The sequence below is a fragment of the Anas acuta genome, chromosome 19, assembly GCF_963932015.1.
Source record: "Anas acuta chromosome 19, bAnaAcu1.1, whole genome shotgun sequence".
Lineage (NCBI taxonomy): Eukaryota > Metazoa > Chordata > Aves > Anseriformes > Anatidae > Anas > Anas acuta.
In genome coordinates, this window is record NC_088997.1 from 4160168 (window position 1) to 4183026 (window position 22859).

Below are 22859 nucleotides of genomic sequence, written 5' to 3' on the forward strand. Positions count from 1 at the left end.
GCTCTCTCCTGTCACACAAATACAAGCTGCCTTCAAGGAAGTAATGTTTGTTCATGTCCAGTACTTACCTTTGCACATGTGGTTGCTCCATGCACCGCCAAAGTGCTCACCACAAGTAATTCTGACATTGTTTGTGCTCACAGAGCTGCTGGTGGCAGTAAACTTGTCTTTGCTGTTTCTGCTTTGAATGCCATTTAATTTGGTCTCAACTTAAAAAGAAAGAAAGCAAGAATAAAAAAGACAGTCTACATTTAAAAAATACTCTTCTAATTAACATAACTTAAAATCAGCATCTGTTTCCTAGCGAAGATGAAACGAGACCTTATAGGTGTCTAATGTAATCTTCTCAGATTCTTTGCAATGACTGCAAGTAGCAGAGCAAGGCCATACAACCAGTGCTCTGCTCCCTTGATTAAATGCCACAATAGCTCAGGCAAGTTGGAAAGAACAACCTTGACTGATCAAGCATTTTTAAAAATCCCAGCGGATGTCTGTCATATCCATTTGCTAAGAATATAAATGCTTTTCTAAATCCAGGCTTAAGGGCTGGATCTTTTGTATGCACGGGAGACCACAACAGAAAATCCCTGGTGCTTTGTGCTAGTCTTCAGGGCTGAACCCTGTAACCCTGCTGAAGTCAGTATAATACATCATAAAATTCAACTCTTAAGTCTCTCCCAGCGGACCATAAACCTTCCTGGTTAGGAACTCAGAAGGGCCCCGCTGTTAGGTCACAGCCTCATGCTGCTATTTCTGGCCCTCTGCAAAGGCACTGTGCTGGCTCTGCTCCCGTACCCATCCTGGTGAGGTTGAGGAAAGCTGTGCTGCGCAAGTCGGCGGTGAGCAGCGTACAGACTCCGTTCATGTCCTCTGTAGTGGTGAAGGCCCGACGATGCTTCTTCTGCAGGCAAGCCTGTGGGGGTGGCAGGGAAGGCTAATGAATAACGAGCAGAGCCATAGACAGAGGACGACTGAAGATGCCATCTGGTGAAGGTTCAGTATCCCCTGCACAGCACTAAAGGCACCCTAGCAAGAGTAAAAAAGCAAGCGGTGACTCCCTTCCCTGATATGACCCCTGCTGCATCAGCTTAGCCAGGACCTGAGCTCCCACAAAGTGTGAGGCTGAAGGTGGCAGCCTCCAAGTCAGTGGCTCTCAAGCCTTCTCTGCCAGTCCTCCCTTCTCCTCTGAGTGGGGCTGGCTGCAGGAAGGTAAGAGGTCCACTGCGGTCCCCAGCTGATGAAAATGAAAAGGGCCCTTCTGAGTTTTCTCTCTTGGCTGGCAAGGCACCAGCTGGCTTTCCAACCAATCAGTGTCCAGCCAAGAGCTTTCGGTCTTTGTCCTTCTGTTATGTCTGCTCATTTGTATTTCCCTGCAAACATACACAGTGTTTTGGAAAAATCCAGTCATTCCCAGCCATGAATGTTTTCAGTCCCTTACCAGGATCCAGTCGGAATTCCTGTCAATAGCTATGCCACCATCCTGGACGTTTTTGGAGCCTTTAATTTTTCCTGAAATTGAATGAATGATTGAATGAACGAGGGAGGGAAGGAGGGGAGAACAGTGTGGGTGAAAATATATTGAAATGGATATGGTACTTATCAGCCTTGGGCAGATAGAATAAGAATCAGTGTTATCAGCAGCTACAGCAATAATTAATATGTTGGAAACAAAAAACTTTGCCTCTACTTCAACAAAGATTAGGTGAAGACCTAGCTGTGGCAGAAGAGGTCTTGCAGCCTCCAAAGACATCACTCCCAACCTCTGGGACAATGGGTTTGCATTTCTCTCCATGAAGTGCTGAGTTAAGGGACCTAGCAATGTGCTCAGTACTCTCTGAAACAACTTCCTTCCACACATCCTCATGACCATGTCAAATCAAGTGTTGGGAAGTAGGACTGTACCTTGCAAAGGTATCTCCTGACACTGGATCTTGTCCTGCAAAAGAGTGCACTTTCTCAGCCTGCCCAACCCCTTGTCTGTTGAGGAAGTAACCAAAATCCTGTGGAACAAGAGAAAAAGCAGAAAAGAGGGAAGGTGGCACAATCAGGAAGAGTTCTTTGATACTGAAGAGTGCTAAAAAAAATCTGTGGGTTAGGGTGCCACACTGTATCCTGACAACATCTCTCAATTAATTGGACACCGGTGTGGTTTTGAGCTGAACAAGCTACTAAGAAAACATTTATTTTCTCCTACAAATCTTCAACCTTCACATTTGTTCCCCTAAAGCCTCTGAACTGGTAGTGCTCCAAGCTGGTTGCACACGCAGCCATCAGTAGAAGACACCAGTACCAAATTGCATCTTTGGAAATCGGAACATACAATATCCACACCACCGAGTTTGTTCAGTTTCTCTTTCAGATCCTTGAGGAAGGGAAGAATGAGGTTCTCCCTCACCACACTGCTGTCCCAAACGGGTTCTGTCTGGGCTGTTGGCAGGGAAAGTTTCCACCACGCAGCCAGCAGCTCTTCTGCAGCAGTCTCTGGTCACAGCAGACAGGAGTTTTGCTACTGACTGAACTGGGTTAAAGAAGGGGATTTACTCTCATCCCCCACTTCTCTGTCACGGCAAGTAGGACTTGATCTGAACAACGAATTCAGGAAAGCTATCCCAGACCAAGGAAGAGGTCTGGAAGTGACTTGCCCATAAAATACTGGAGATAAAAGGAGGCTAGAATGCAGTACGGAAGTCCAAACCCCATCCTAGGAAATGGCAGCACTGTCATATGAAATGGAGACTGCTCTGTGAGTCAGCCGCTTTGTGCTGACAGGATAGGAAAGGTTTCTTTACTCCAGAGCTATCTGCTGCACAGCCTTACTACTTTGCTAAGTGTAATATAGGTTATCTCTATAGCAACCACTTGTGGTTGGCTTCTATTCACCAGCCTAGCTATCCTTTTCTGTTCCCCTACAAACCCAACAGTCAAAATATAGCAGTTTCTAGCTCTTTATGGTCTTCAGACCAAGCTCACAACGTAACTTTTGGCAGCTGGTGGGTAGACACGACTGCTGCAGCCCTAAAAACCACATGATATACCAGGGAGCTCTGCAGAAAACCAGTTGCTTGCTTCTGCCATCTAGTTAAAAGAGCAGACAGCCTTTTTTGCACAGTGCTATGACTTAGCAGAGGGTGAGGGGAGAAGCATCATGAAGGCTAACAAGCTGACAATGGACACGTAATGATTAAACATTAATATCAGCCCCTAAGAACCAAAGAACAATTCTGGGTCCCAGGCAGAGGAACCTGTGATAACAGTTGTAGAAAATGAGAAGCTACATGAGCTCAGACCACGATCATTCACAAAGACCTGGGAAGCCTGGATATGTTTTTCTTCCTTCTGTTCCTTACATGGTTTTGTTCCCATCTGAGTGCTGAAGAACCTTGGGCCACAACAGAGAGTCTGTGTGTGGTGTGATCCACTTCTTGCCAGTGTCAACATTAAAGCTCCTCAAGGACTTGATCACTGAAAACAAAAATAAATGAGCACAGAGGGTGACCTGCAGAGTCCTCATTACCAGCACAGGCTCTTGAGCCAGCCGTCCCTGAACCCTACCCACCATGACGGCACAGAGACAACGGGTGGGAAGGAGAGTTACCAAGCTATGGAGATTTCATTCATTTAGATTAACAAATAATTCTCTTGCCCAACCTAACGGAAGATAAAGAAATGCAAGTCCTGTTTTGGCATCCACAGTCGAGCTTTATAACAGAACAAAACATTCCTGAAGAGAGGTGAACATAGATTTTGCAGGATGTTAAAAAAAAGGAATAATAAAATAAAAAAGCTCAAAACTTTGCAGCAAGAGAATAAATTCATGCCCCAAATGTGATGGATATTCTGCTGGGGGTGCAGTTCTGCTAAAAGTCCAATAACTTCTCAAAACTGGTACAAAATGGCCATCAAAAAAAAAAAAAAAAAAAAAAAAAAAGAGAAACTTCTCATTCACAGAGTTGTAACTGACCCGGCACCCTAAAGGCTAAAGGTAATTTATTATATTTTTTTTTATTATTATTATTTTTATGAACTTACTTTCTTTGTGCAAGGCAACCCACAAAACCAGGGTTGATATTGGTGTTTTAACTGTCAGATTCTGTGGCAAGACAACCTTTGTTGCTGTTCACATGTCAGCTCTTGATTTCTTGCACAGGCTGGGAGCACGGTGCTATGACAAACGCTGTGAGTTCCAGTTCTGAGCTGTGCTGTATGACCAAATCCCTGTCAACGATGTGACAGCTTCAAAAACCTCATACTAACCTCAGATGACTGTGGCCACAAACTCCATGCCTGACTGAAACTAGTAAAGAACAAAATGTGAATTTTATCCATCTAGAATCTCTGCTGATTTTAACTTCACTCAGAGCTGAATATGAGGTGATTCAATTAATTCCGTATCATTTCCCAGGCTGGCTACGAATGCACTGGTGGAAGAAGTAAAACACCACAGTCAGGGCAAAGACATGCAACGTGCCTTGACTGCGGTGAATTTTCAGTCTGCTTCTGCTTCCTGAAACATCCCATACTTAGGGACATGACATGCATCCCTTTCAGAGCGTAGGCAAACCATCCTGAACTACCTCCTTACTTTGCTTATCTCCTTTCACCAACTGAAAGGCCTAAATTAACTCAGAGATGCTTCTAGGCATCTGTATATGCTTTCACTGTAGTAGTCTAAAAATTCCATACATTTACAAAGGCTTCCAGTAAAACTCCTTCAAAGCAAAACAGAAACAGAGCTCCAGATATGCTGGAATGAGTTCAGCTGTCTTTGAAGTAAGGGGCAACTCTCAAGCAGACAACAAAAATAAAAAAAAGATTGCCACAGATGATCTCACTCGTGAATATTCCTGTGCTCACATGGTATTTGGCCTGGGAACAGGACTCTTCAAGTCTGCACCTAGTTGTGCTGCTGTCATGCTGCAAAGCCACAATATTTAAACTTTGTGCTCCTGACTCCCTGTTCGCAGGGATTTCCAACACAAATGACTCAGCTTTTAGCCATTCAGGTATTCGAATTAAGTGAAGTGTACTGTACTTAACCTGAGGGGAAAAATTGCGTGTAATAAATTAACCAACTATACCAGCAGATTATTTGTAGTTTACACGCTTACACCCCCGGCACAGATCTTTTAGATAAGTTCCAGGAACCTAACCATGACCCACCAAGACAGACAACTGCACTTTGCTGCACTGCCACTTTGAACAGCAAAACCCACAAAATGCTAAAAAGCTTGCTAAAGGAGAGCGATAGAAAAGAACAACTGAAGCACACACAGAGAGAAGCCTCCCCCAGTTACTCCCCCTTACTTTTGCATAACCCAAATCAAGACAGATCAAAATTTGAAAAAAAAATATTAATAAGTTCTCTGGGCACCTCTCTTAATAACTTACAAGTTTAATGAAGCTGGGAGCTACCTAAGCTCCTTACGATAAGCACAATAACAGAAGTATTAGCAGAAATAAAACATCATCATCTAACATGTAGAAGTCAAATGCAAATAAGGAAAATAGTAGAGCATCAACCCTGATATTAACTCTATACTCAAAGTAAAACAAGTTACAGAGAACTTTGACTGACAACTCATTAAACAAATAAAATTAATAGCATTTTTTTCCCAAACACATTGGAATTACAAAGCTTGCCAGAAAGTCTGTGATGCTGATCAGGGCATGAAATGAATACTTAAACAATATTCTTTCTGTACAGATGGAGTAGATCTATACAGTATTGGATCTTTTGCAAAAGAAACCAGACAAACAAGAATTGTGTCGTACAGAATCAATCAAGCATTTATTGGTGCTGTTGCTGGAAGCGAGGCCAGTAACATGCCAAGTGCAGTTGTCAATTGCTGGAGCTATCGGAGCAGCACCAGAAGGGTGTCACCCATCCTGGGACAAGCAGCTAGAGACGACTTCATGACAGAATTGTCCCCCCAGGGTTATAGGACAGAACACTGTGGATACTGACTCTGGCTCGGGAAATATTCCTAATTCATGCCTATACCTTACTTTGTGCATTCTTATTCTCACAGAAAGGTTCTGAATTTTCTTGTAAAAAAAAATCCTATTCTAGAGCACTTATTAAGGAGATTGGTAAGCCAAAAACTCATAGGAAGTCTCTCTGATAGCACACACTGCTTAATCCACAGTGCACCAACCTACTTCATGATGAGCAAACAGCCAAAGAAATAAAAAAATTATAGAAGGCTAAAGATTGCTTCTTGTTTTGAATTTGAGTGGAATTTCACCCCACAGCCACTTTTCTCCCACTAAGGATGAGCACTATAAAACTCTCTCCAACCAAACACATGGATTTATGCGAAAAAGTAGAAACCCACATTACAAACTAAGGACTTTTATTCCATACAAGTCCCAAACATCCTGAACTTCCTACGTAAGAATTGTTTTATTAGCTCACACAAAGGGAGTGATCCAAGTCTCCAGAAATTACTTTGTTTCCAGACTAATATTTTTCTTTTTCTAATAAAGACTTATTAAGACTTTTATTTTCTAATTAAGACTTTTTAAGACTTTTATTTTCTAATGCATGGAAAATAAATGCAGAGATAAGACTCACTCATTAGGAAGAGCAGGTACAAGAACAACCTCATCGTTCCCAGCTTTAAGATGAAGTGAGGAGGAGGAGTGGAGGTACCAGGCAAAAGCAGCTTTCTTCCTCTGATGATTCTCCAGGTCTACACGTCTCATTGTGCTCGCTGAGACAAAGTGACTCTACTGTAGATTGCCTAACCGAGGTTTCAAGGCGTACACTAGTGACATTTTAATAAAACTGCAGATGCAAAGAGCTACAGAAAGGCAAACTGCATGGTAATTTTTAGCATTATGTTACTGCATGGTAATTTTTAGCATTTCTATTTGTCTCTATCAGCACCCTTAGTATACCTAGCATGATAGGATACATCTGGAAAAGCCTCTAGGGCTTTTGTACTGTCCACCTTCTCCTATGGTGCTTGCCACGTGGACATGCCACATCAAATAGAAATTTGCAGACGGATCCACTTGAGTGAGCTCACAGCAGCAATTTAAGAAAGATATCAGCTCTCAGATGCCCCTCATCATAGTAATTTTTTAATGCAGAGGTTGAATTCCCCCCATCACACACACACACACACAGAGCACTGGTGTTCCCTTTTTATTTAATATATTATTATTAACAGAAATATTGACACCTTGTGGCAGGATGCCCAGGGTATGTTAAGGGATCCTGCACATTTCTACTCCCTGTACCAACAATTCTTTGGCTTCTATTAATCCCTCATCTCTCTGTATTGTTGCCCCTAGTTTGGAGCAGACTAGCCCAAAATTAATCCCAGATAGTTCATGCTATCAGGGTACTGCACAGCAAGCAGTATTTGTATGCAGGGGGTTGTTACTGCAAGTGCAATGGTGAATGCTATTCACTGGTGAAGTAATAAATAGTAAATACACATTAGTGAAATAGAAATAGTAAAAGTTAAGCAATCAGAAGAGTTAACTGCAGAGAAAATCCTTTGCAAAGGATGGACCAGGGAAGAGAAGAAAGTCATTCCAGAGACATGGTGCTCTTTGCTCAGAAAGTGTAAATTCTCCAAATATTCTTAGAAAATAGTGCAATATGTACTTTGTCTAGCTACCTCCAACTCCCTTCCTTTAAGGACTCACTGTGTTTAACACACATGCAACAACCACCAGAGCCTCGCAGTCCAGAAGGGCCATTAGTATTCCATATTTCACATAACTAAACTGAAAAAGATTACACCAAAACAAGCAAAGAAAACACTCCTTGCACTCCGATTTTAATAACAGGTAGGTGCCAGCCATGAGGCAGCCACAGCCACACCTTTCTGATGCTTTGCTGCTGAAGCAGCCAGGAGGTGGCAAAAGTGAACAGTTTTCTTTAAAATGTCTTTTTTTTTTTAATTTATTATTTATTTATTTATTTTAGTCCCAGAGCAACAAATGATATTTCTTTAAGTAGAGCAAAGAACAAAACTGATTACTAATAACAAGAACAGCCCAGCTGAGAAATCTGCCAGCCACCTTGCTTTGGAAATAGCTCTTTGTGGCTGATGTAGACAATATATAAAGCATCTGTTCTTTGTCTTAGCCCTTTTGCTTGTCACATTGTAAAGGCTCCTTTAGCCAGCTACAGAGGCAATGGAAAGTATGCTCAGTTGCACGCCAGGTCACGAAGAGATGAAGAGAGAAGGAATCAGCCAGACAGATACATACACCTCCTCGTACTGGCTGCAGCCTCAGAGCATGCTTTGAAAAAACAGGGAAAGGAACAGCGATAAAACATGCACAGCATTTGAGTGACAAGGAAAAACTGCTTGAAACCTTACCCCTGAGGAAAACAGCCTTATGGGGAGTTAGGAACCATACAAACTGGGCATGGAGCTTGTTTTAAGAAAATTACACAGATAAGCAGTGAGATGGATCACTGTGCAGTGGGAGATGTTTGAAGCTTGGTAGAGAGGCCACAGGAAGCAATGACCTGGCAAAGTGTGACTGAGAAGTAGTTTGGAAGCAATACAGTCTTGCATTCATCTCCCAACCGTACCAGGCAACTTAGACCAAATCACACGGGAGGATTTGAGCATCCATAACCCTGCAGGGAAGGTAATGAGAGCCGCTGGTGTCTTTTCTCCGTGGCATAGCTTGGTTTTCAGTGCCTTTATGGCTCATACATAGAGGAGAGAGGAGAGAAACTGCAGGTATTCATTCACATAGGTTTGATAATATTATTTTTTTTTTTTAATGAGAATGTTGCAAAGCCTCACACTTAGCATAGGGATGGATTGAAGACAGGTTCCATGTAGGTGAGTAGGTAAATACCAGAAGCAGAAGGGAAAGGACACTTCACCATTTGATAATTTCTTGTGTAATGGACTGAAGAGTTTCTTGACAAAACATTATGATCTCTTAGGAGTGGATCCCAGAATCCTGTTGGGCCATCAAATCCACGAAGTTGCTTGTCATTCCTTCCTCTTCCAAGCAACAGCAGACGTCCCACACAGTAAACCCCAGACAGCCTACCTGTTTGTTACGTGACCAAAATGGGAAGTGGCTTAGATGGTGAAGCCAAAGAGGAGCCTTGTGCATTGATTGAGGATACAAAAAACCTAGGAGGTTACTGATGTTGATCTCAATAGTACTGACTCACCTCAGCTTTATAGGAGGATCCCACTGCAGAAAGGGAACTCCTCAAAAATCTTTTTTTCCATGAACACAAATAACTGTACAACAGTCTGGGCATTGCTAAACCTTCTGATCAATTTGATGTAGTTGTTTGTTGCATCTGCCTGTCCCTGTCTACTGTTCATCTTCCTTCACGTGTGAGCTTCAGAGGGCTGGGACTGGTGTTCTGTGCGTGACTGTGAAACACAAGGAATAGCAAGGGCCTGTTTCACAGTAAGCACTAAAATTATAGGATTTTTTTATTATTTTTTTTTGATGCAGATCAAAATATTAGCAAGCTTAAGAAAGTGATTTAAAAAGAAGCAGATCTAAGGAAAATTTGAAGAAGCAGGTAATCTTGAAAGCAAGCTGTCACAGCCCACAGCTACCAAAGCCTCTGCCGACAACCCCAATTTCTCTTTTGTTGTATTAAGACTCCAAGCACAGATGGCATATCTGATTCTGCATTTCTTGAGAATCTCAAAGTGTCCCTACTACAGCAAAGCACCATGCACAGCAATAGATTACCATGTCAGATGATCCTTTTGTGCAATATGAGCACCTTGCCAAATCTTGGGAACACTTAGGACAAAGCCATAGATGGAAAAAGCAGCTGAAGGTTTTACAAAGCAAGAAGACAGCAGAGGCTGGAGTGAGAAATGTTCGTTACAATTCAGATACCCAACAGAGGGAAGCTGCAGAGGGAATTGCCCAGCACAGGGGAAGAATCTGTTTGAAGTGACAGGGAATAAATTGTAAAAGCAATGCTTTTGCTGCCAGTCATGTAGGTGTAAGTAAGCAAGAGGATTAAAATGGTTGTCTCCAAGAGAGAAACCTCCCAGGTTCGCTTGCTCAGAGTAGAAATGATAGACAGGAGATCTTGACTTGCTTAGTTTATCTTACTGAAGGAAAGGTGCTGCCAGCATTTGTAGTCTGCAGCGTTTTCAGGTTTATCACTACCCATTCCTTCTACAAAGCATGCATCCAATGCAACATAGTCTGTTACAGTTTCAGATGTGGCTGCATAAACTGGCATGAGGCATGGAAAACAAGAGTTAATTTGCATGGCAGCGAAGTCATCACAATACTGGGTGAAATGTAACAAGGAATTTGGTAACGCCTAACAGTCCACACTGATCACATCTTCTATTTCTTTTTGGAAGAGGCTGAGGCTCTGAGAATACATTCAAGGATGAACACTTTCCATTAAGTAAACTTGTAATACTGATAGTTTACAGAAATACTACATTATTTTTAAATATAGGCTGGAAGTGAGACAGTTTCATTATTTTTACTCCTCTTCAGAGTTTAAGATGTTTCCCACCATGAAGTGGTGGGAAACAATTAAGTTCTGGTAGCCATTTACAGCAAGGTAAGAAACCCACTAAGACTGACAGGAAATGTTAACCACATGAAGCATTTTGGCCCCTCTCTCTCTCAGAAGTAATGTGCAGGATTCTACTGCTGTTTTCTACAGAGACAAAGCAATCTCTTAAGGGCACATGTTTCAGAAATTCACCTTATGAGGTTACAGATCCAGAAGATTCACATCACTTCTGTGTTTTTAAGTGATGTGCACATCGTGCAAATGCTTTCATTACCATACCATAAAACAGGAAATCAGATGTGGTCTAAACACCCAGCTCTGCAGACACTAAGACAAAGACTTTTAGTAGGTATTAAGACAAAGATTTAGTATGGCTCTTGATGACTGAAGCTAGAGTATTTGTCCACTCACATCTCACACCAGTAGTGTTTTGCACAGAAACCAGCTACATCGTTGGTAACTCTTTATGCCTCTAAAATACTTTTTATTCCAAAGCACTTCAGTGCAGTCTCTTGTGACAAAAGAAAAAATCAACCTGTTCTTAGGCAGGTCAACTCCATCCTTCACTTGTTTATGGCAAACAGCATTATTTCTATGCAGCTGACAAAGCACTGCCCTCCCAAAGGCCACTCCCCACTGCCACTATGATCTTGCTCTTGCACCTTTAAACATAGTAATAAGAAAGTGTCAGGCAGAGAAGGTTGAGATAAAATGGCTTCTTCAGAGGAAATTCATAATTAAAGTGCTTGAAAACACTTAAAGCCACAGGCTGAACCACAGTCTTCGGTGAAATGCACTTTAATACTGGCAATGCCTTCAATTCTTCAAGCTGCTATAGGAAGACTACTCCTTTGAAGACGCTAAAGATTTCTGGTTTGTCCCTCTAGAGGCATCATCTCAGTTGCTGATAGCTGGGGCTGCAGTAGTGACTGCTCCTCTGAAACAGCTGATCTCAGTTGTTTCTGTGTCACCTGTTTCCTTGATCTTGTCTCTATATCAGGAGACATAAAAACAGCAGCCCTTTGTCAGCAGGAAGCTGGCAAAGGAATCCAGTTTTTAGAAGAGCGCAGGTTTAGGGAAAATCCAACATATAGCAGATAAATTAAGTGCTGTAACCTCCCCATTCCTAGAATACCAGCATCAAGGAAGAACTTTTGCTGAAAGAGCAGAAGGCTGTGTTTAACTCCAGTAGAGATTCTGACCAAGTTCCACCACGGAGTAAAATATTTCTAGTGAAATTAACAACTGTCCACAGGGAGCTGCTTCCCAGGTATAAGGAGGGAAGCAAACACAATGATCTAAGGCAGAATTTGTCAAAGTTGCCAGTGTTAGTTCCCTGACTTATGTTGTAAAAGCTTTGATTTTTAACACTTGTGGTATGAGCAGACCTACATTTTACCTTTCTTACAAAAAGCAACATGCATTTTGGCTGCTGATCTGAGTCAAAGTGAAGAAAAGCTCTTGCTGGCCTGCCTAAAATTTATTACTGAAGACGTAACATGCAAAGAATAGCCACTGAGCAAGAAGCCAAAAGGATACTGAAGAACTTTCTTAATGATTTGATTTACCTTCTGGATTTATTTCTGAATCACTGGTGTTTCCAGGGTCCTCCTTAAGAACTCCCACCTCCTTTGCCCAATTTGTCCATTTAATTTCCTCTACTCTGGAGAAACAAAATGCAACAGACACTGATGCACGAAACACAGCATTTCATCCCAGATCTCATTGTCCTGCAGCATCCCAACCCAGCTCCTTCCTGCCAACACAATCCTATTGTAGCAATGGCACCCACGGAGCTTTTCCTTGAGTAAAGATCTTCTGTAGTCTAAGCTCTGGGAGGTCAGTATCTATCCCCCTGCATGTGGTATGCTGGTCTATGTAATTTGCTTGTTTTAAGGTACTCCAGTTCCTCCCAGGGAATATACTTAATACAAAGGAGCATCTTAAATTCCACTTTCTATACTCGTTTCACAGCACATAATGCCCTCAAGTTACAGAAGTGGTGCAAGCACTTGTTTTGCTGGGTGGAAAAAAAGTTCATCTGCACTTCCAGCCCCCGTGCGAGGGGAGGGGTGCTGCCCCCTCGTGTTGCTCTCGTGTTGCATACTCCTGAGCTAAGGGGCTACCAGCCTCCAGACCTCCCACCACAGCTTTACTGGCAGCAGAGAAGAAAGCTTCGTTGCAGACAGCCTGCCACCAGAACCACCTGCACAGATGCAGGTTAGGCAGCACACGTCTTGGTGACTTGCTTTTGAACTTCCAGCACTGCAATCACCAGCCAATTTCCATGCACCCAGGAACATGTGATTGGGTCTCTCTGCCAAGTCAGCCCTGATGTTCACTGGGGTGGTTCAGGGGAATCTGTTACTAGGCTGGAGTTCAAGGGGTACTGGTACATCTGGCTTACCTGAAGCACCACCTCTCATCTTTCTTATTGAGGCCCACTGACATAAAGCAGCCAGATCTCCTCTTCCCACCTTGGCGCCACAACCAGGCCTTCTCTATTTCCAGAATAGCAATAGCCCTCTGAAAGAAGAAACCCATGTCAGGGAGAAAACAGGACATACAGAGCCCAGAGCCTCATTTTGATTAAACCTTCCTGAATCAGCAAGTACTTTGACTTGGAAAATCACTTTGGAGCTCAATCCCAAAGTGTTCCTTAGCGTAACATTATCAGACCAAAAAAAATATACAATTCTCTCAAGTTAATTATGCATGTGGATCTGAACAGGCTAGTAGTCAAGCAAACAGCATGAGCTTTAAATACACCTAAAAATGACGTTAGGGTTTATCTTCTGAGTGTAAATTTATATAAAAAAGAGAATTTTACAACAGAGGTTCAGGACAAGGTGCTGTCATCTCTGATTTTATGAGACTCAAGTAGGAGTTGGGACCATGACATAACTGCTGAGCAGCACTGTCTCTCACCTGCAGCTTCCAGACACTTTTGCTATCACCAGAAATATCAGTGACAGTCTCACTCATGAGCGCAATCAGCATGTTGAGCAAAAGAACATAAGTGAGGATCACGAAAAGCAGCAGCAGAAGCATGACGAAGTATCTGAATCTGGCATGTTCCTGGAAATCCAGGTCACCCATCCCAATGGTGATCTTGAAGAGCTCCAGGGAGACGCTGAGCAGCCCCCCATACATAGCATGGCTTCCAGCATTCTCCATCTGAGCAACAGACTTGTTCTGAGACAGTGAAGGAGCATCCCCCATCAGGGTAACCAAAGCTATGAGAAAAATAGAAAAAAAAAAAAAAGAATCCTCCTTAGAAAAACATTACTTCTTGCAGCCCAGCCTATAACATGATGTTGATTTAAATTGCTACCTGCAGCAAAGCCAAAGAGGAAGATCATATAAACCAAGAGGAAACGCAGCAGATCTCTCAGGATAGTCTGAAATAAATCAGAAGGAAACGCCATTCTTTATCTCACATGAAATCACCAAGAGTATCTCCTGTTCTCACAAGTCATAAAACAAACCCCTGTAACAATGCCAACACAAAAAGCAAGCAGAAAATGCCTTTATCCAGTTTAAGAAACTACTAGTGCATGTTAAGGTACTTCCTCATGCAAGTTACAGTTTTGAGAACTTAACCTGAGAGCACTACAATAACATATTTGTTTCTATATTTGTATGAATAGGCTCTTTGAAACTAATAAATAATTCTGTCATTTCCCCAGTATGACTGTTTCCAAATCACTTCAACGCACATGGCTCTTTCTTTTCTATTTCCATTGGGTTTCATACAAGTGGTGATTAGAATCCTTCTCTGGCACCTCACTTCTACCTTGCCTTTCTAATCCCAGACTCCCATATGGATCTGAAAACACTTCTCAGCCCAAGCATAACAGTTCCAGGGAGCTCATGCTGACTTTGACTGTTAGTTTTGAGTTGCTTTCTGACCAACAGGTGTCAGCTGCTCTAACTTGCTATAATTAAAGATAATCAAACTAATGGTTTGCCACCATTACGCTTCCTTGCAGAAATCAATCTAATCTCCTTCTGCAACTTCTTTATTTCCAGGCTCAATATATCAATTCTATTATGGTTTTCATGGTCCTAAGAGAATAAACATAATTGAAGGACTTCTATTAGTTCCCCACACCTAAAAGTTTTTCACACTAAGTTTCTTCCAAGTACTGACCTTCTGTATCATGACACTGTAAATCCCGGTGCGCTGAAAGCCCCGAGTGTAATACAGCATGTTCACCCATCCCAAAAGCAGGGAGAACACCATCACTGCCACGTAGTTTTCTGAGCTTGCACCGTACAGGACTGCTGACAACAGCAAGGAGAAAGCCTGGATGAAGCTGGAAAGAAATATGATGAGTGACAAACTGACTTACTTCAACAAAAAGGCCCACTTGCAGATCTGTTCTGTTATGCAAGGAAAAGCAAACACATTTTTCCAGGCTACGTGGAGCATATAAAGTCACAGCTAATCAGACTCAAAGTTTATATAAGCAAATCCTGTTATAACCAAACCCATACGCTGTTACAGTTTTGTTATGAACTGGTTAATCTCACTGTGTGGAAACTCTTAACTGTTTGCTATAACAAATGCAACTAATATGAAATGCAAAAGCATTTTCACGTATGAATACATGCACATATACATGCAAACACATGCATCTGAACATTTCTCTTCAGGAAAATGAGAAATTATCTCCTTTTGACAAAATCTGAGCCATAGAGGTTGTGTGATTAAAAACTTGAGTTCTTTTTCAGCAAGTAATTATTTTTAACTGTCAAATAATTGAAGACCTGGCCTTTACTATGTTCTGACCAAATCCAAAGACAAACCCTACCCAGCAAAGTCCATTACAACAAAGGGTTATGACAAGATGCAGCAGGTAGGAAAAACAAGCAGGGTAGGGATGGAAAGAGGAGACAGTGGCAGAGAATCAATCTTTCCTGCTCACCATCTCTCTAGTAATGTTAGGGCAACTTAGCTGCACACAGCAGAGAACCAATTTCACCCGTGCTTTCATTGCACTAAAAACCTCAAGAGACATACATCAAGATCTCAATACAGCTGTCAGAACACATAGTCTTCAGGGACTGGCGTCTCCTCCGCAGGTACAGACTCTAAGAGAGAAAAATCAATGGTAGCCATTCATTAGAACAACAGAGCACGTTCGAGGCTGATTGCTGCCTGGCATAGTCTATTGCACAGGAGAGAGGTTTGCTCCATAAGCTTCTCCTCCAGCTTTCATTTTCAAGATCCCAAATTTCAGCTAGTCACTCTTCCAAGATGAAAACAAGGCCATAATTTATAAAAGATCAAGAATAAACAAGGGCTAACAACTCAGCTCTATAGCTTTATCAAAAGCATTAATAGCACTAAAAGCTAAGCATGCATTTTAGTATCATAAATCACAAAACTCGCTCCTAATTATTTACTGTTGTGAGCCTATTCTTCCTCTTGTGCAGGAACCTGGCTTATGCCACCCTGTCATTGCCAGATCACACTGATACTGTGTCTCAGAGCAGGATTCTCTCCTGCCACCCACTCGCACATCCTAATGTCAGGAGAACCAAATTTGTTGCCTTTATGTCAGTAATGTTTTGTTTTGTGTTTCCTTTCATGCAGTGAAACTAGATGAGAGATGCCAATACCTGAGCAAAAATTAGATAAATGCCTCCTAGCAAGATAATGATCAGTCCAGAGACCCACAGGAAGCCTCCGGCTGTGAACTCCACTGGAAATGAAGGCTGCAAGAAAAAAAAAGAAAAAAATAATACTGAAGATGGACAGCAGTAGTGGTGATAACCACCCCAAGCCTTTTAAAACACATCTCCATTCATTCAGGCTTTGCTAGATAAACGAACACTGGGCTTACCTTTACTCGTAAGGGCTGATAGTAGGCAATGGCTGTAAATATGATCATGAATGACAAGTATGAGATAAAACTGAAGTAGAATCTCTTGGAAGCAAATGTTTCCCACTTTTGCTGGAGCAATTTGTTCAGTGGCTCCAAAACCACCATCTTGTACCGATTCTATGAAGAAAAAAAAAAATCAAACCAGAAAAACACCACCAACAATAAATGTATCTATGTGTCAACAGGAATGCAAATTCACCAGAGGATTGTCTTTTTCAGAGTTAGAGTTCAGTGGCTGCAATTATGGAATCACTAAGAGTTTATTCAATCAGGCCTTGAAAAAAATTAACCATCCCATAGGAAATTAATTCTGCTTGGCTTCACCATGGTATTTGAACAAACCTCAGCTTAGGACAACCAAAGGATCAAAAACACCTCTCATTTTATAGATTATCCAAGGCATTCTAAGCAAATTACAAACAGTAATGTATGCAAATACTTCACCATGCATTTATTTTCCAGAGAAATGATCGTATAAAAGATCACATTAACTTGAAATTTGCATAATTAAATAACAATAATATAAACGGGCAGGAAAAAACATTGCTATCTTCAACTTTTAGTAAAAAGCACTCACTGGTGTGTCACTGCTGTATGCCAGAATCTCCAGCACAGAGTTTTCCTCAAAGCTGTCTAGAGAGGACAAGTCATAGAGGGAGACGTGGATGGGCCCATATGTCCATTCGGTGAACTTGCGTGACAGGTGCCTGTACACTGGGTCTTTGATCTCTCTTTGGATGATGTGTTTGAAGATCTGAAGAGAAACCAGACTCATACCAGAAAAAGGTGTATTTGAGGAAGATACAGACTGACCCAAGCATACACAAATCACCTTCAAACAATGTCTTGCTTTCTGCATTGTATACTTTGTTGTATCCAAACACCAGACTGGCTAAAAGCAGGCAACATAACTACAGGTTGTATCAGCTCTTCCAGGAGCAGAACCAGTTTCAGACCAGACCGGCTACCTTGGCTGGGACACAGCAGCAGCAGCCAGCCGGGGCTCAGCAGGACACTGACTGGGGCAGCCAGGAGGAGGCCTCCTTTGTGTCTCCTGTGGCACTGCCACTATCAGCAGCTTTACTACAGGTTGGATACAAGACACTGCTACATCAAACCCCACTGCTAGGCTGAGGATGTATGCTGCAGTCACCCCTTGTTTCTCAGCAACCCCAGGAATTCCCTTTACTCATCTTTACCTCCACTTTGCCTGTCTTGGCAGCAAGCTGTAGAGGATTTAATCCGTCATAATTCACTATCTCTTCCAGTTTCCATGTTGGGTCAAGCTTCACACCTGCCTTCAAGATCTCAACGTATACTGTGCTCACAAACTTGGTGTTCTCCTCAGTGTCATCTGCAATCATCACCAGGGCATGCAGGACTGTATTGCCCAGTGTGTCTTGCTCCTGGAGCCTGGCTTTTTGGTGAGGGTTGTTTAGAAGATATTCCACCACATCAAGCTGGTTGGTACAAGCAGCCAAGGAGAGGGGAAGTTCACCTGAAGAGATTAGGACAGTAGTTAGAGGGGAAGCAGGAATGACAAAAAAAAAAAAAAAAAAAACAAATTTTAAGCAATAAAAAAAGCAATTCTGGGAAAATATAGCCTGCAGTTTTACCACTGGACCACAGAACAAATTATTTTCCAGTGTCTCTAGATTCAGTAAGTATTCTACAGTAAACAGTTACTCCTTATTTTTGGGAGCATTTTTCTAGACACTTAATTTGACTGCACTAACCTTGCATTTGTCTCTGCGTGAAGCCCCCTGGATGGGGTTAAATACATAAAACCAAAAATGATGTCAAGTGCTCATTGGACACCTTGGTCTGTGAAGTCCAGCCATTCAAATAAGAGAAGAGCTCCTTGATTACAGGACAGTGAAGATGGTAATTCAAACCCAGCTAGAACTAGTGTCATTGAATAAGGCAGTAAAAAAAACAAAGGAATGTGTTCCACACTGACTCACCAAAATAAAAGCAAACTCCCTCTTTCTTCTTCCTGAAGAATTCGCCATGGGCTCTGGCATGGACATCAGCTCCATTCTCTACCAGAAGTTTCACTAAGTCCAGGCTCCTTTTCTCTATTGCAATATGGAGTGCTGTCTGGCCTACAGAAACAAGCAAAACCTGTAACTCATTGCCAATACCCGAGGGAACAGGCAAAGGACTCTTCAGTAAAACACTGTTTCCACAGCTGCTTTATGTTCTGCACAGCAATCCTACAGTCTTAGTGCTGGGAAGGGGATGGGTGACAACTGATAACTTTCAACAGCTTTATTGGAAAAGCACACTGTGAACAATGAGCTAGAAAACAAGCCCCAAGACTATCAGGAATTCAGTGCAAAACCAGACAATTCCCCCTGTCTGGTACTAAAATTCCAAAGAGCTATGAGAGGAGGATAAAGACAACCATACATGTACGTGACTATGTTGCATATCTGCTATTAAAAGGATAACCTAGCAAGCAGAACTCATTCTTTAACAGCTATACAGTATTCCTTTTTCACTTTTAGAAATGCATTCTAAGCTTTCCTATTTCTTAAGCAAATTCTCTCATATTTGTGGGTTCATTAAACATGTATCATTTTTGTTTTATAGAGTAAAAACAAACTTGTAGAAATGAAGTGTATAATTCAAGGCTGAAAAGGACAGTACCAGAACCACAAATCAGATCTAAAAAAGGGTGAGCAGGCTGTTACTGTAATTGCACCAGAACTCTGGAATGGCAGTGCACATAAACACCAGTTCCCTTTCCTTTTGTTGTACCTGCACACCTCACCTGCCTGATGGGGAGACTCATCTGACACGGCATCAGCAAAACCTTACCTCTGTAATAGCAGTCAGAGCACGCCACATTGACGAGTGGCCTGGGATTCTGTGTCTTTTGGTCTATTTCCAGCAACAGTGGGATTGTGTCATTTTTTCCATTTTTTAAATTCAGCAGGGCTTTCATTAAGCAGGTCTTCCCAGTCTTTGCATCTAGCAGGAAGAAAAAGCAAACAGTTTATGGACGTGCTTCACGCACACCTATATTACCTGATTCAGTGTGTTCTGGACTTAACTGTCACTGTAGGAGCAAACACAATAGTTACTTTAAGGGCCTCAGTATTTTCGGTCTGCAGTACAGCTGTAGGAAATATTTAATTAATGGAATTCTCTGACCTCAGATGGACTTTAAGGGAATAAAAGAATAGACAGAAAGCTGGAGAAAGTAAAAAGACAAGAGCAAATTGCCCTGCTTCCCACTCGTACATTAACAAGTGCTACTTCTGCTCACCCAGGTTATGAAGTACTGAGTAGGAATCTACCTGTGTATTCAGAATTGGTGAGAAATTTTGAGGTCCTCCTCAAGTACTCAAGTAAGCCGTTCAGTGCCTCGGGGCTGCCCCTGGAGACTGCGCTGAACAGCCTGTCTCTGTCAAAGCGATTGGGGTCCTTCTGGCTGCAGGAGAAATGCAAAGTGTTAATAAATTCCGGAGAGCATAATACAAGCAACAAGTTTTAGAGGGCTGGTATAAGAAAGGAGGGAGGCAAAAGGGTTTGACAGAAAAACAACTATTTTATTTTTGAGTTAAAGGAAAAATAGAGACAGTTATTTCCCACAATGCTTTTAAGTGACTGCTGTTTCCATCAGCTGGAGCTCGTCCCAGATCCAGTCTGATGTGCAACCCTGGAACATATCCAGAGCACAGAAAAAGAAGCTCAAGATAGCTACAGGATCAGAATCAGTCCCATCACAGGGTGTGAAGCTCTCTATAAGCTAGCTAGTTTACATCCCTCCTCGGCAAGAACAGTTCAGTTGCATAGGGCTCCATGCTAAGTTGCTCTTACACTCAACTTAGCTTACTTGGTGCTATTTGGTTCAGATAAACCCCAAACACAACACACACCATACACTTACCTTCCAGGTGCAGAGGGAAAAGGCTAATATGTTCCCTTCTACCTTTTATTACCTCCCACAGGACGCCCATAATATTCCTGAATTGGCATTTTTACTTTCAACTTTGGTAAAGCTTATTGGCAAGGGACAGGATGTATTATATCAGCACGGGTCAGTACAGATCAACAGGGATCCCACCCTTGTGAAATAACCAACAGTCACTCACTTGCTGACAAGTCCAGGCCGATAGTTCAGATTAATCATGACTTTAGGAGCGAAGTCACTGCTTTCCTTCTGATAAGGTGTCTCCAAGGGCTGTGGCTCTCCTTTCTTTCCATGTAGCCCTGATCTTTCATCCTTTTTACTCGATGTAGGTTTATCTTCAGGGATACTGTCATCTGTTTCTAGCAATCCCATCAGCCTGTTCCGCTGACCCGGGCCTGGCTGCCCATTTGTGAAGTTATCCATTTCTAGCAGAGATGGTCTTGCAGATCACCAGACGTTCCCCACAGGGAGACTAAACCTGTAAGGGAGTGGGAGAATTTACACAATTTGTTCACAAACCTAGAATGTGTACTGTGTGGCACAGACATACAGAAAACCATGTTTCCACATCCAGTGTTCCTACAATTGACTATGTGTCTCTTGAGAGATATTCAGTAAAACTCTGCATGATTGGGAGTATTTGAGTAAAGGATCAAGATCTTAAACGAGGTACCCCTGAAGTAGCAGTCCAAAAGCAGTACACGAAATACAGGCTATTCATCTGCAGAACATCTGAACCCCCTTTGTGAGATTACCTCACCTGTTGGCAACAGCACAGGTTCCTTACATAAAAGGCAAGGAGAGTGGATCTTTAGGAGACCATGATCGTTGTTCTTGTCTCAGTGCAGCCAATGCAGGCCAGTCACCAAGTGGCTAAAAAGATAAGACTAACCGTAGGCTTTCTTTGCAACAGAGTACTAAGTTTGTTCATGTTTTCTGCTGGTAATAAACTGCAGTATTTTGACAGGGGAAACATGCACAAATTATGTTCCTCTCATGTATTCTTACACTGCAACCTGGAGCAATATGTGAGAGATCTTCGTGGTGTTGGCTATCCCTGTGAGTGTGGGTTTGAACTTTCAGCTCCACAGCACAGGAGTATACACACCACAGGTGCTGCATGGACATTTGGAGCCTTAACACAGCTCAGCACCCACAAGAGCAAAACTGGACCCAGATCTGCTGTACAGAGCACCTCAGTATTCATCAGAGCATCCAGCCAGCCCATTTGTCTTGTCTAATACGGCCTGAACTCCATTTTTACCCTTTTGAAATGTCTCCTCATATTTATCTGGATACATCTCAGATCCACACCCAACTCAAGCTATCTGCAGTCAGGATATGACAGAATGTTCACACAGTTCGTGAGGCAGCAAGGAAACATCCACAATTACCAACCTGAACCAGAGCTTAATAACTCCGTCTTATTCGCATGTACTCCCTCCAAATGGTTAACAGATTTTCTCTGAAGAGAAATCTCCCTTGCTGGGACTACAGCCAGACTCCATAGCCTATACCAGCAAAGAGGTAAACGGACACAGCATAAGCATTCTGGCTTAGATTAGGATGCAGGGAAGCATAGTTAGCTTTAGGCAGAAAACAGCAACAAAACATCTTTATGCAGCTCACAGCAAGAAATCCAAGGGCTGATTCCATGACGAACTGTTATAAGTCAGCCATTCAGTTTAGTCTGTACTCTAATGACAAACATTCCTCTGTACACACAAGCATACACCCTACAATCCCGTTTCAGTCTTATTTTCTCCCCCAAAACACTTACTGGTACATTCGTCAATCCTTCAGAGGGTTATTTGTACTTCCATAATAGTTTGCTTGTGGTTTTCTGTCTTCCTTTCCCCCAAATCATTTCTCAGCTGCAGTTTCCATTTCTCCACAGCGCTCAAGAGAGTTATTTACTGTCAGTCTTTTACAGACAGAATGTCTGGTTTAAAAGCAAGAGCAAGATGGTTCTTGAAAAAAAAAGACCCTGAAATATATACATCCACTTTGTGTTTTCCTAGGAAACAGACAGCTCACTCTGTCAGCTCAACTTTCACTTCTCTACTCAAGAGCTGAGTTGTTTCCTTCTGCGACTTTACCAAGCCATTTTGAGTAGTGCAGCACAAAAAAAGCCCTGCTGTCAAAAGCGGAAGAGCACAGCACTTACCCCAAGTTGCTGCAAGCTCCACCCAAGAACTGATCTGACGGGGGATCCCAACCGATCCTTCAGAGGTTAAATAATCTCTTCGTAGAAACCAAGTCAAGTAAGTGTTAATAAGCATGAAAGCAGACCCCAAGTTATTTACATCCATGGGTGAGAGCCCTCTTCTTCTGCAGAGAAGACCACGCTCATATTAGCATTCTTCTGATGGTGCAGCATTGAACTTCTGGTTGGTGGTGGTCCATGAGAGAATCCAGGCTGCCTGTGAGAAGAGATAACCGCTGACTGTTATTATTTACTCAACTGTATAGCTTTTTGCAAAGTGAAGAAGGGCTTGCACAGGAAATGACTAGATAGATTTCTCAGTAAAAGAGAGAG

At 42.3% G+C, this 22859-nt stretch overlaps 2 protein-coding genes across 8 annotated transcripts in view; both read right to left on the minus strand.

The window, feature by feature from the left end:
- ITGAE (integrin subunit alpha E) overlaps positions 1-7746 on the minus strand; it is a 32538-nt gene extending 24792 nt beyond the window's left edge. For both annotated transcript variants that reach the window (XM_068655961.1, XM_068655962.1), the window contains exons 1-6: positions 6575-7746; positions 3348-3462; positions 1903-2000; positions 1439-1509; positions 796-913; positions 69-209 (exon numbers count right to left, since the gene is read on the minus strand). In XM_068655961.1, the coding sequence (XP_068512062.1) occupies positions 69-209; positions 796-913; positions 1439-1509; positions 1903-2000; positions 3348-3462; positions 6575-6608 (577 nt within the window). In that variant the 5' untranslated portion in view covers positions 6609-7746. The remainder of the gene's footprint in view (positions 1-68; positions 210-795; positions 914-1438; positions 1510-1902; positions 2001-3347; positions 3463-6574) is intronic.
- Positions 7747-10961: 3215 nt separating this feature from the next.
- Positions 10962-22859, minus strand: LOC137842212 (transient receptor potential cation channel subfamily V member 2-like). 6 transcript variants are annotated; one of them, XM_068655966.1, is made up of 17 exons: positions 22488-22859; positions 21719-21831; positions 20502-20798; positions 19704-19837; positions 19222-19374; positions 18363-18503; positions 17598-17896; positions 16976-17152; positions 16357-16515; positions 16133-16228; positions 15531-15601; positions 14658-14823; positions 13839-13905; positions 13433-13740; positions 12912-13030; positions 12073-12167; positions 10962-11495 (listed from the first exon to the last, which is right to left on the minus strand). In XM_068655966.1, exons 3-17 carry the CDS (start codon positions 20741-20743, stop codon positions 11365-11367), a joined length of 2358 nt encoding a protein of 785 aa, XP_068512067.1. In that variant the 5' UTR covers positions 20744-20798; positions 21719-21831; positions 22488-22859; the 3' UTR covers positions 10962-11364. The 6 variants fall into 6 exon arrangements, with proteins under 6 accessions (XP_068512067.1, XP_068512066.1, XP_068512072.1 ...); XM_068655965.1 differs by lacking the exon at positions 22488-22859 and adding an exon at positions 22101-22480; XM_068655971.1 differs by lacking the exon at positions 22488-22859 and adding an exon at positions 22101-22480 and having other exon boundaries at positions 10962-11540.

What these genes read in the sequence shown, in the direction of transcription:
- LOC137842212 (XM_068655968.1), bottom strand. Translation starts at nt 20,743, where the DNA reads ATGGATAACTTCACAAATGGGCAGCCAGGCCCGGGTCAGCGGAACAGG. An exon ending in GGGAGTTTGCTTTTATTTTG is followed by an intron (nt 17,897 to 18,362) that starts GTGAGTCAGTGT and finishes TAATCTCTTCAG; the next exon opens with GTGAACTTCCCCTCTCCTTG. An exon ending in TTCAGAAATAAATCCAGAAG is followed by an intron (nt 11,496 to 12,072) that starts GTAAATCAAATC and finishes CTCCTGATATAG; the next exon opens with AGACAAGATCAAGGAAACAG.